At 33.2% G+C, this 12,701-nt stretch overlaps 1 protein-coding gene across 2 annotated transcripts in view; it reads left to right on the forward strand.

Annotated features, from left to right (window-relative positions):
* ARID2 (AT-rich interaction domain 2) overlaps positions 1 to 12,701 on the forward strand; it is a 182,947-nt gene that overhangs the window by 89,856 nt on the left and 80,390 nt on the right. For both annotated transcript variants that reach the window (XM_032173775.2, XM_058426120.1), the window contains exons 5-6: positions 2,485 to 2,703; positions 6,264 to 6,331. In XM_032173775.2, the coding sequence (XP_032029666.1) occupies positions 2,485 to 2,703; positions 6,264 to 6,331 (287 nt within the window). The remainder of the gene's footprint in view (positions 1 to 2,484; positions 2,704 to 6,263; positions 6,332 to 12,701) is intronic.

A 12,701-nucleotide genomic window follows, 5' to 3' on the forward strand; every position in this document is an offset into this window, starting at 1 on the left:
TCTGTTCAGATTTACCTGAAAGCTATGTGGAATGTAAAAATGTAAATTAATTATTGCTAAGACTTGGCTTATTATCAGTCCAGTTTGCAGTATAGAATATAAAAATCTGCTCCTATATTCATAGAAGTTTCATTACTTGTTTCCAGATACTTATTGTATGTTTACTTATGAGAAATTTCATTTATAAGGATTATCAAAAATGAACAATATATTCTTATTGTCCAGCTTTAAATATTGTAAAGAATCTGTGTCATAGCCATTAATAACTATGTTGTGGAATTTCTTCATTATGTTGGAGACACTTCTAGAATAGTTTAGAATTGAAGAGTTGTGTCTCTTCAACTGTCTGCATTTGGAAATGAAATTCCTTACTTATAATTTTCTTCTGTGGTATGTTGTGACAGTAGATTTCTACTTGCATCCTACTTAAAGAGATTGTGTGTGTGTTTTTTTAACTTTTAAAAATATTCAGATATTTCTGAAATATTCTTTTGTTATTGTTGTTAAGAGACAGGTCTCACTTGGTCGCCCAGGCTGGAGTGCAGTGACTTAACCATAGCTCACTGGAACCTTGACCTCCTGGGCTCAAGCAGTCCTCCCAGCTCAGCCTCCCAAACAGCTAGGATTACACCACCACAACTAGCTAATTGTTAAATTTTTGGTAGAGACAGCATCTCATTATATTGCCCAGGCTGGTCTTGAACTCCTGGCCTCATGTGATCTTCCTGCCTCAGGCTCCCAAAGTGTTGGGATTATAGGCATGAGCCACCATGCCCAGCCTGAAATATTCTTCAACGTTTAAATTTTAGTTTTTTGCCTTTTCCCTTAAACTTGTTACAGCTTTATTTGAAAAAAATGTACTTGTGATATTTGTCTCAGGACATAGTTGCCAAGGTCTAAACTGCCCCAGTTAGGATTCGGTTATTTCTAAAAATACAACATTTTTTATATATGTGAATTATGATTATATAGTATCTTAGTGTTCTGTAAGCCCATTTTATCCCATCTTCAAAGTTTTGTAAATGTTTTAAATTAATTCTCCTGTGGAAAATCTTAGTTGCTTTGGTTTAGGCACAAAAGCATGAACCATAAAAGTAAATATTTATAACTCAGACTTCATCAAAATTAAAATTTCTGTTTAAAGACACTTAAGAAAATGAAAATATAAGCCACTAACAGGGAGAAAATATGTGCAAAGCAAATGTGAAACAAAGGACTCATTTAGAGTATTTAGAACTGATAATATTAAGTGCTGGCCAGGATGGAGAGCAATAGGAACTCTGTATATTGCTGATGGAAATGCAAGATGTTACAGCCACTTTGGAAAACAGTTTCACAGTTTCTTACAAAGTTAAGGATATACTTATGTGTGACCCAGCAATCCCACTTCTAGGTATTTATGCTAGAGAAATGAAAACAATATGTCCCAACAAAATCCTGTCTATGTTTATAGGGAGATTTATTAGTACTCACCAATAATTGGAAACAATCTAAATGTCCCTCAACTAGGGAATGGATAAACAAACTGTGTTTAAAAAGGTATGGACTACTGATGCACATATCAACATGGATATGAATCTCAAGAGCATTTTGCTAAATAAAGGAAACCAGACAATGAAAGACTATATTGTGTGATTCCACTTATTTGGCATTTTGAAATAAAATGATAGGAAAGTAAATTTGATTTGTAGTACCTAGTGGTAGGGGATGGAATTGAGCATGAGAAACTTTTTGTAGTGATAGAAATACTCTATATCTTGACTGTGATTATTAAAACTATACATCTGTCAAAACTTAGAATTGTAGAACTAAAGTTAGCATGGGTTCTACTATGTTAATGATATTGCAGTAATTTGGAACAAGTCCATTGAATTGCAATAGTAAAAAGTGTAGATTAGTTTGGGCACAGGGCTCATGCACGTAATGCAGCACTTTGGGAAGCCGCAGCAGGAGAATTGCATAAACTCAGTAGATTGAGACCAGCCCGGGCAACATAGGGAGACCTCTCTCTACTAAAAATAAAATTAGTTGGGCATGGTGGAGCCTTCCTGTAGTCCTAGCTACTCAGGAGGCTGAGGTGGGAGGATCACTTGAGCCTGGGAGATTGAGGCTGCAGTGAGCTGTGAAAGCGACATTGCACTCCATCCTGGGCAGCAGAGCCAGATATGTCTCAGAAAATAAAAAAAAGTGCAGCTAGGTCAATTAAAATACTGATTCAAAAATATTTTGGCAATGATGGCCAAATGGTATGTACATTTTGGTATTTTAATACCTTTTCAAGAATGTAATTTTAATTAGTAAACCTAGGAAGTTTTAAAAGTTGAACGTTTTGAACCTATAATCAGTTTATGTTTTTTAATATATATTTATATTTTATATATTTTATATATATATATATTTAAAGCTGTGTTCTGTATTCAAGGGATATTCACCATAAAGGTATCTGATCTTTGATATACTTAAGGTATTTTTTTTCTTTGTTAGATTATCTGCGTCAAAGTTATGGGCTGTCTATGGACTTCAATTCGCCAAATGATTATAATAAATTGGTGCTTTCACTGTTATCTGGGCTCCCAAATGAAGTGGACTTTGCTATTAACGTATGCACTCTCCTATCAAATGAAAGCAAGCATGTCATGCAACTTGAAAAAGATCCTAAAATCATCACTTTACTACTTGCTAATGCCGGGGTGTTTGATGACAGTAAGTTTTAAACTGAATGTATTATATAATTCTTCTGTAAAAGTTTTTTTTTTTTTAAGGTTTTTAAGGAGAAAGTACTTTTTTGTTTGTCAACATAATAGCATTCTTTATTTTCTGTTTTTATATTATGCATTATTTAAGATAATGAATGTTTGGGGGGTTTTAACCTTAAATATTTGAATAGTAATTTTGTCTCAGTGTTTTTGAAGTAAAAGTCCTGGTTTTTAAGTTGGAGTAATATATAGGTTTCCTGAGTTGAGACGATTGCTTGCTACAAGATTTTGACAAAGAAAACTAGGATCTGGAAAAAATTGTTTTCCGAAATCTATTTCTGCTAATGTGTGGCTATAATTTTTAACTAAAACATTTTAGGTCAATGCGTTTGAAAATTTGCCTTCTAAATCATCAAAGTAAGGCTTATCGAAGGCTTCATATCATTTTTACTTGTAGGGTTTGCTAGTTGTGGGTTTTGATAAATCAAATTCTTCATCTCTTCTGAAATTATCTCTCATTAAGGCTGGATTATCACACAGATCAAATTACTCAGTTTTCTCTTGCAGTTTAATAAAGATTTAGAAATAATATTTTGAAATCTTTCACTGCTCAGTTTTTCTTTTGTAAAATATCTGTGTTAGCTGAAGTTATTGGTATAAAGTTATTTCTTGCTTTCCGACTCTCCCCAACTCCAACCCCATTTTTTGCTAGAAGTATATCCTATTCAAGTATAAGGTATTGACATACATTGAAAGTATTTTATCTTTTAGGAAATTATATATATAGCACAGTAGTAGAGTCTTTGAGAGAACTTGTTATAACATTTTATGACTTTTTGTTTTTATCTTTAAATAGTGAGATGTTTGCAAAAGAATTTATTTTTCTGCAATTTGATTTGGGTCAAGTAGTGTTTTATTTGGGATTATTTAGGTAGGATTCTTTGAAATTTGGCACGTATTTTATATTGAAAATGATTTTGAAATTAAATAAAAGTAAAAATTAGTTTCTTAACTTGCCCAAAACTATTCTTGGTTACATGGATGGGGATGGAGGAAGAAAGATGGTTAGTTCTCGGTTTCTGTCATAATTTTGAAGATGTAAATTTGATGGCTTTTCACATCACTTTTATATTCTTTGATTTTCGTTATTCTATTTTGATCTTCCAAATACAACTTTCAGCATTTAATGTAGAATGGAGTTGAAAATTGTTTCACATTTTGTAGAAACCTTAAAATGAAGCCTTTGAAAAGAATGTATATTCTCAAACCAGAATAATTTTAAGTCTTAACATTTAATCATTGAATAGGATTACATGTAAATAATTTAAGTTGGGTATATGATAGAAGTAATCTTACCAGTTTGGGTGCTCTAAGACAAGACCTTGTTTAGACTGAATTTATCTTCATGCATTTTTCAGGCATTTTATTTGTTTAAAAGACTAAATTATTGTGTAGTATAATAATGCAAAACAGCATTAATTTAGCAAGTGCCATTTGGGTATAGTTTCTATCATTCAAAGTCACAGAAAGTTTGGTTCCACAGTACATCGGGACTTTATGAAGACCTTATATTTAAAACAATAGTTTTATATGATAAAAATAATTCTCTTTGGAGTTTGAAGGTTATAGACATATTTTATTTGGTTAGACTTTGAGAGGCTTTGATTTGATTTTTAGGGCAAGAGATTTTAATTGAGAGAGAAATGTAGATGCCACTTCTTTTAGAAAGTAGAATATTTACATATTTTGTGTGTTTAAAGAAGTATAATAAAAATTATATGTGACAAGAAATTTCATTTTTCAATTTTATGTTTCTGCCCTGTATTCTTTTCCCAGAGATGTTATTTGCTTGGTGGGTTTTTTGTTTATTTTTTTTGGTTTTTTTTTTTATTATTATTTTTTTTTTAAGAGAGAATCTTTCTCTGTCCCCCAGGCTGGAATGCAGTGATGCAATCTTGGCTCACTGCAACCTCCGCCTCCAAGGTTCAAGCGATTCTCGTGCCTTAGCCTCCCAAGTAGCTAGGACTACAGGTGAGCACCACCGCACCTGGCTCATTTTTATATTTTTAGTAGAGACAGGGTTTCCTCGTGTTGGCCAGGCTAGTCTCAAACTCCTGTCCTCAAGTGATCTGCCTGCCTCGGCCTCCCAGAGTGCTGGGATTACAGGTGTGAGCCACCATGCCCGGCCCCTAGGGAAGTTTTTTATAAGGATGTTTCAGGACAAAGAAAACTTTGTCTGTCTTTAGTGGTGTGTGGGCTTCATTTTGTTGGTTAAGCTGCTACTTATATATAAATTTGGTATTTTATGAAATGCTTTTTGAGGTCACTGTAGTTAATTTGTTTATTCAAAACATTTACATCTGTTTTTATATTATTTCCTCACGACCCTAATGTCAGTAGTAAAATCATTAGTAAATATAATTTATGTTTAAAATGTTGCTATTTCTCACCCTTTTAAATATTTTGTAAGATGAAAATTCTTATTCTAGCCAGAGTACTTTACAAACTTTATTTTACTCAATTTTAACTAAATATTAGGTTCATACTTAAAAGGTAATAAGACTGCCAAGAGTCCATAAATCTCTTATGAGAGAAAACATACTCACTTGTTACGCTTGTCATAACACGTCCAATAAGGAAGCTTAAGATTTTGTTTTTTTAAAGATTAACGTTCATAACGACTAGTTTTTCTGTTAACAGTTGTCATTATATAATTTTCTTTTGGTGTCTAAAAGCAGTAACTTTCATTATGGAGCTAATGTGATAGTTGATAAAGGATTTACTTAATTTTTAAGGGGAAAAATATATTGTATCACAGCTTAGATATTTGAATCATACTGCTTTATAGTCTGATCCTGTATTGACAATTCGAGCTAGCAGCATAAAGGAGAAAAAATAATACAGGATGTACCTATCTATGTGGCTTAAGTTTTTTGGTGGAGAAGTGAGAGCCACATGTGGATGAGAGACAGAGTGTTGTTAAGAAGAAGCTTACGAAAACAGATGGTTTGACTTTTCAAAAGTCATAAAGTTGTTGATAAGGCAACTTTATCGAGAAACACAAGCATGATGTAGGCCTGAGAATTTTCCTTAAAGGAGATTTACGGGAATTGTGGGAATTATTTCCATGGAATGCCTTGCTGTGTATGTTTTTTGAAGTGTGAATTATGCAAGTATTTCTGAAATTAATATGAGGATTTTAAATGATAACCTGGAAATTTAATAGCAATAACCTCAGTTTGCTTTTTTAGTATTTTTCTTCTGTATAAATGAAAGCCAATGTGGAGTAACTCTTAAGTACTCTTCACTTCTTTATTGTCTGTATAATTATTATAAAAAAGAGTCTATATTATTAATTTGTAGGAACACAAATTTTCTTTAAATCTAAAAACAATGTATTTCAAAAGAAATTATTGTGACTATCATTTACTGTAAAATAATTTTTAGTGCACAAGATATATTAAGATGTAGTTTTGTTGTTTTTCCAAGCCTACCTATTATTAAATAATTAATTGAAAGAATTTATTGCATTTTATTGAATGTACTATTTATTTATTTGTTTTTTAGCTTTAGGATCCTTTTCCACTGTGTTTGGAGAAGAATGGAAAGAGAAGACTGATAGAGACTTTGTTAAGGTAAATCATTTTAATTAAAATGTTGAATCATTGAGTTACATGTAGCTAAGCCAACAATAGATCAGTGGTTGCTTATTTAATATACATAATACTACCTATACTTTTATCTTTACCTAATACATATGCCATACACGATTTTAAAGTTGTGACTGAGTTGAGTGAAAAATCTTTTAGAATACCCACGAACAGACATAAAATTTTCATTGATTTCCGTGAATAGTAACAACAATAGCAATAAACAATTGAATGACCCTCTTCTCAACTGGGATTCTGCGAATGGGTTTCAGGAAGTTTTCATTTTTATGTGTGTTCTGAAACTATGCAATTCAGAAAGGAATGAAGGGCCAGATCTGCCATCAAATCCTCAAAAAGAATAGGTCTAAAAGATTATTAAGTGTCCATCTAGAGGAAAGTTTCTGGGAATATATTTCTGAAACAAAATGTAGTTGTGAATTTCAAGTGAGAAACTACAAAAAGACTTGAACAAATTGTTTTGTCACTTGTCTAACTTTGCTGGCTTTCAAGGAAATACAGGATGCTTCTTTTATTTACTCTCTAAGGGTACATTTTATAGTATTACTATTAATAGAACATTATTGTTTAAACACCTTTTCTTTAAAACTCATGAGATACATTCAAGGATGATTACTTTTCATTCTTGCTGCGACTTCAGCTAAAATTTCTAAATCTATCCACTTCGTTTCTTTTTTTTTTTTTTGAGACGGAGTCTCGCTCTGTCGCCCAGGCTGGGGTGCAGTGGCGCAATCTCGGCTCACTGCAAGCTCCGCCTCCCGGGTTCACGCCATTCTCCTGCCTCAGCCTCTCTGAGTAGCTGGGACTACAAGCGCCCGCCACCACGCCCGGCTAATTTTTTGTATTTTTAGTAGAGACGGGGTTTCACCGTGGTCTCGATCTCCTGACCTCGTGATCCGCCCGCCTCGGCCTCCCAAAGTGCTGGGATTACAAGCGTGAGCCACCGCGTCCGGCCTCCACTTCGTTTCTTAAAAGTAGCTCTCTTGGGCTGGGTGTGGTGTCTCACACCTGTAATCCCAGCACTTTAGGAGGCTGAGGTGGGAAAATCGCTTGAAGCTAGGAGTTTAAGACAAGCCTGAGCAACAAAGCTAGACCCCATCCGTACAAAAACATGTATATATTTTTTACTTCATTATACAAAAATATTAAAGAATTAGCTGGGCATGGTTGTGTGCACCTGTAGTCCCAGCTACTAAGGAGGTTGAGGTGGGAGGATTGCTTGCTTGAGCCTGGGAATTTGAGGCTGCAGTGAGCTATAGTTGTGCCACTGCACTCTAGTCTGGGTGACAGAGCAAGACCCTGTCTCTAAAATCAACTGATAAATCAATAAAAATAAATAAAAAATAAAATGATACCATGGTGTTTTAGGGAGCTACTTTATTTTTTATTTTCATTTATTTACTGGTGTTTGATTAATCACTTAAATATTAAAAATCAGTTGTAAAAATTTTGATATTGTCCAGACAAAATAGACTAAGTCACAGAACAAAAAGAGACAAAAAAGGTAATTACATAATGAAAAAAGGGATCAATACAGCAAAAGGATGTATGTAACAATCATATATGCACTCAACACTAGAGGCCCCAGATGTATAAAGCAAATATTAGTAGAGCTAAAAAGAGATAGACCCCAATACAATTATAGTTGGGGACTTTACTCACTTTCAGCATTGGGCACATCATCTAGATAGAAAATCAGTAAAGAAACATCAGACTTAATCTGCACTATAGACCAAATGGACCTAACAGACATTTATAGACTATTTTATCCAACAACTGCAGAATACACATTCTTCTCATCAGCACATGGAACAGTCTCTGGGATAGACCATATAGTATGCCACAATACAATCTCAATAAATGTTTAAAAATTGAAATAGTATCAAGTGTCTTCTTATATCGCAATGGAATAAAAGTAGAAATCAATAATAAGAGGAACTTTGGAAACTGTACAGATGTTAATACAAGAAAATTAACATGCTCCTGAATGACTATTGGGGATGAAGGAAGAAGTTAAGAAGGAAATTTAAAATGGAAACACAACATGCCAAAACCCATTGGATACAGCAGAAGCAGTCCTAAGAGGGAAGCTTATAGCAATATATGCCTACATCAAAAATGTAGAAAGATTTCGAATAAACAACCTAATGATACACCTTAAGGAACTAGAAAAGCAAACCAAACCAAACCCAAAGTTAGTAGAGGAAGGAAATTATAAAGATCAGACCAGAAATAATTGAAATGGAGACTAAAAAGACAAAGGATCAACAAAACAAAAAGTTGTTTTTTGATAAGATAAACAAAATTGAGAAACCACTAGCTAGAATAGCCAAGAAAAAAGAGAGAAGACTCAAATAAAGTCAGAAACATGAAAGGAGACATTACAGCTGATACTACAGAAATACAAAGGATCATTAGAGACTATGTTGAAATATTATGCTAATGAATTGGAAAACCTAGAAAAAATGGATAAATACTTGGACACATACAACCCATCAAGATTGAACCAGGAAGAAATAGCCTCATCAGACCAATAAAGAGTAACAAGATTCAATCAGTAATAAAAAGTTTCTCAACGAAGAAAAGCCCAGGACCGGATGGCTTATGGCTGAATTCTTCCAAACTTAGAAAAAATAACCAACACCAGGTCTTCTCAAACTACTCCAAAAATCTGAAGGGGAGAAAACTCTCCTTAACTCATTCTTTGAGGCCAATACTACTCTGATACCAAAACCAAGCAAGTACACAACAGAAAAAGAAAACTGGAGATCAGTATCTGTGATGAACACAGATGCAAAAGTCCTCAACAAAATGCTAGCAAACCAAATCCAACAATGTATCAAAAAGACAGTGCACCATCATTAAGCTGGATTTATCCCAGGGATGTAAGGATGCAAATCAATAAATGTGATACATCACATCAACAGAATGAAGGACAAAAATATGATCATCTCAGTTGTAGATTTGTCATATGTGGCTTTTATTGTCTTGAGGTATGTTTCTTCTATGCCTAATTTCTTGAAAGTTTTTATCAAGAAGAAATGTTAAATTTTATCAGATGCTTTTTTTGCATCTTTTGAGATAATCATCGTGCCAAATGGGGGAAAAACTGAAAGCTTTTCCTTGAAAAACTGAAATAAGATGAGGACACTCACTTTCACCACTCTCATTCAACATTGTACTGGAAGTCCTAGCCAAAGGAATCAAGCAAGAGAAAGGAATAAAACTTCAGTAAAGTTGCAGGATACATTTCTTAAAAAAAAGACATACGAATGGCCAAAATGTATATGAAAAATTGCTCCACATCACTAATCATCAGGAAAATGTAAATGAGAACCACAATGAGATATCATCTCACCCCAGTTAGAATGGCTGTTGTCAGAAAGGCAGCAAAATAACAAATGCTGGTAATAATGTGGGCAAAAGGGAACTCATACACTGTTGATGGGAAAGTAAGTAATACAGCCATTATGGAAAACAGTATCCCACTACTGGGTATTTATCCAAAGGAGAGGAAATAGTATATCAAAGGAATACCTGTGCCCTCAATGTTCATTGCAACATTATTCGCAATAGCCAAGATATGAAATTGACCAAAGTATCCAGTAACAGGTGAATGAATAAAGTTATATATATATATATATATATATAAAATGAAATACTATTCAGCCCTAAAAAGAATGAAAATGTGCTATTTGTAGCAACGTGGATGGAACTGGAGGTCATTATGTTCAATGAAATAACCTAGGCATAGAATGAGAAATATTTCATGTTCTCACTCGTATGTGGGAGCCAAACTTGTTGATATTTTAGAGGTAGAGTAGATTGGTGGTTACCAGAGGCTAAGAAGGGTGAGAGGGTGGTGTACAAAGAAAGTTTGGTTAATGGGTACAAATACCTAGTTAGATAGAAAGAATAAATAATAAATTCTAGTGTTTTATAGGACAGTAACATGACTATAGTTATCAATAGTTTATATTTAAAAATAGTAAGAAGATTTGAAATGCTTCCAACACAAAGAATGATAAATATATGAGGTGATGCATACCCCAAATACCATTATTTGATTATTACACATTGTATGCATGTATTAAAATATCACAGGTACCCCATAAGTACATACAGTTGTTATGTGTCCATAAAATTTGTTATTGAGCTATCTTGCAAATTTGTATTAAAAGAGAGTCACTTTAGGAAATAGTAACTGTTAAGTAGAAGATTTTTCTAGTGGCATTTTACCTTTTCTTTATTGCTGGTCTTTAGGTTTAACTAACAAAAACTGCTAATGATAAGCTTCAACTAATCAAAAACTTCATTCTTTAGCAGTCTATTTTAAGTATTATAAATTGTCTTTAATGCATCAAGATTTACTTGACAATTTTGGAGGACAAGTTAGGAGGATTGGTTGAGCCCAATAGTTCAAGACTAGCCTGGGCAACATAATGAGACCCCGTCTCTACAAAGAAAGAAAATAATTAGTTGGGCATCGTGGTGCATGATTGTAGTTCCAGCTACTTGGGAGGCTGAGGCAGGAGGATCACTTGAGCTCTGGAGTTAGAGACTGTAGTGAGTTATGATTGTACCACTGCACTCCACCATGGGTAACAGAGTGAGACCCTGTCTTTAAGGGAAAAAAAAAAAGACTTTCTGGAAACGTTCATGTACATCAGTATGATTTATTGAATTTTTTGTAGATTTTAGATGTTTAAATAGTTAGAAAATCCTTACAGGCTTGGTTTCTAACTTATATTCCCACTAGGGCATTTTTCTTTTATAATGGAACTTTTTCTTTACCTAAGAAGCAATAAAATTAAAGAGTTATAGTTAGGCATTTAGCATCAATGGCTTATATAAAAATAATTTTATATTAAGTATTAGTTGTCATGTAGATTTGTTTTTCTATCATAAACATTTTTACTTGAATTAAAAGTTAATATAGACTATACATTAAACACTTTACATAGTTGTCTTTATCATTTTTCTGTTTACACAGTTTTTTTACAAAACAGTTCCACTGTAAAGTGTTTCAACAAATAGGAACCTGTAATGTCTCTTCAGAGATGTATACATGAATTTTATTTTAATGAGCTGGTAATATTTGAATTAATAGTTAAATAGTGGGAAAAGAGAGAGAGAAAAATGTTTTCCTGGTTTTACAGAGGTTGGTCTTTATTTTTTATTTATTTATTTTTCTTTGAGACAGTCTTACTCTTATCACCCAGGCAAGAGTCCAGTGGTGCCATTGTAGTTCATTGCAATGTCCTTGGTCCAAGGGATCCTCCTGCCTCAGGCTCCCAAGTAGCTAGGATTACAGACTCCTGCCACCATGCATGGCTAACTTATTTTTTATTTTTTTGTAGAGATAGAGTCTTGATATGTTCCTCAAGGTAGTCTCAAACTCCTGTTCTCAAGCAGTCCTCCTGCCTCGGCCTCCCAGAGTGCTGGGATTATAAGCATGAACCACCCTGTCTGCCCCCTTATAGAAGTAATTGATGCATGCTGTGGAAAAGCTAGAATTTACAGCTAAGGACAAATATTAAAACCATTATTAATCACACCCATTCAGAAATAAACACCATTAATGTCCTTATATACATCTATCGAGTCTTTTCTATGCATATTATTTAAAGCAAAAGTTGTATTCAGAATTTAATTTGTAACCCGTTCTTTTCACTTATTACAATGTTAGATTTTCTTCTTATCCTTAATGTTTAGTATTTTAATGGCTACTTCATTCATATTACACATATTTCATAATTCATGTAAATAATCCATATTTTCAGAAATTTAGATTGTTTCCATTTCTTCTTCTTATCAACCTACCTGGGATGTACATACTCACATCCAGGCCCACAAGTATAAAAAATTTTTTTTCTTAAGTTAACTCCAAGACAAATTTGCAAGTCAAAGAGTATACTAAATCCTTCATAAGAAGTATACCATCTTAACTGAATTTTATGGTAAGGTTACACTTTTCATATTGTTATCCAGAATGAAGTTTGTAGCCCAAAATAGCTAGGCCTATTGCTACACAAAATATTATATAATTAGTTAAAATGTTTATGACATTTATCTGATAATATCTGATAAGAATTATCGGATTAATAGCTTTAAGTCACCTTATTTCAGAGAAAAAAATTCTTGAACTAATTTATTTGGTAAAATATTTTGTACATTAATTCATTTATTTAAAAAATATTTACTGAATATTTTCTGTGTGCCAATACTTTTCCAGACACTGGGAAAATAAGGTACCCCTCTCAGCAAATTTCCATTCTATGATAGGAAAACAGACAATAAAAGTAAACAATGTTATTAGAGGCTTTTGCAAGTATTA

The sequence above is a fragment of the Hylobates moloch genome, unplaced genomic scaffold (assembly GCF_009828535.3).
Source record: "Hylobates moloch isolate HMO894 unplaced genomic scaffold, HMol_V3 SCAFFOLD_13, whole genome shotgun sequence".
NCBI classification, from domain to species: Eukaryota; Metazoa; Chordata; class Mammalia; order Primates; family Hylobatidae; genus Hylobates; species Hylobates moloch.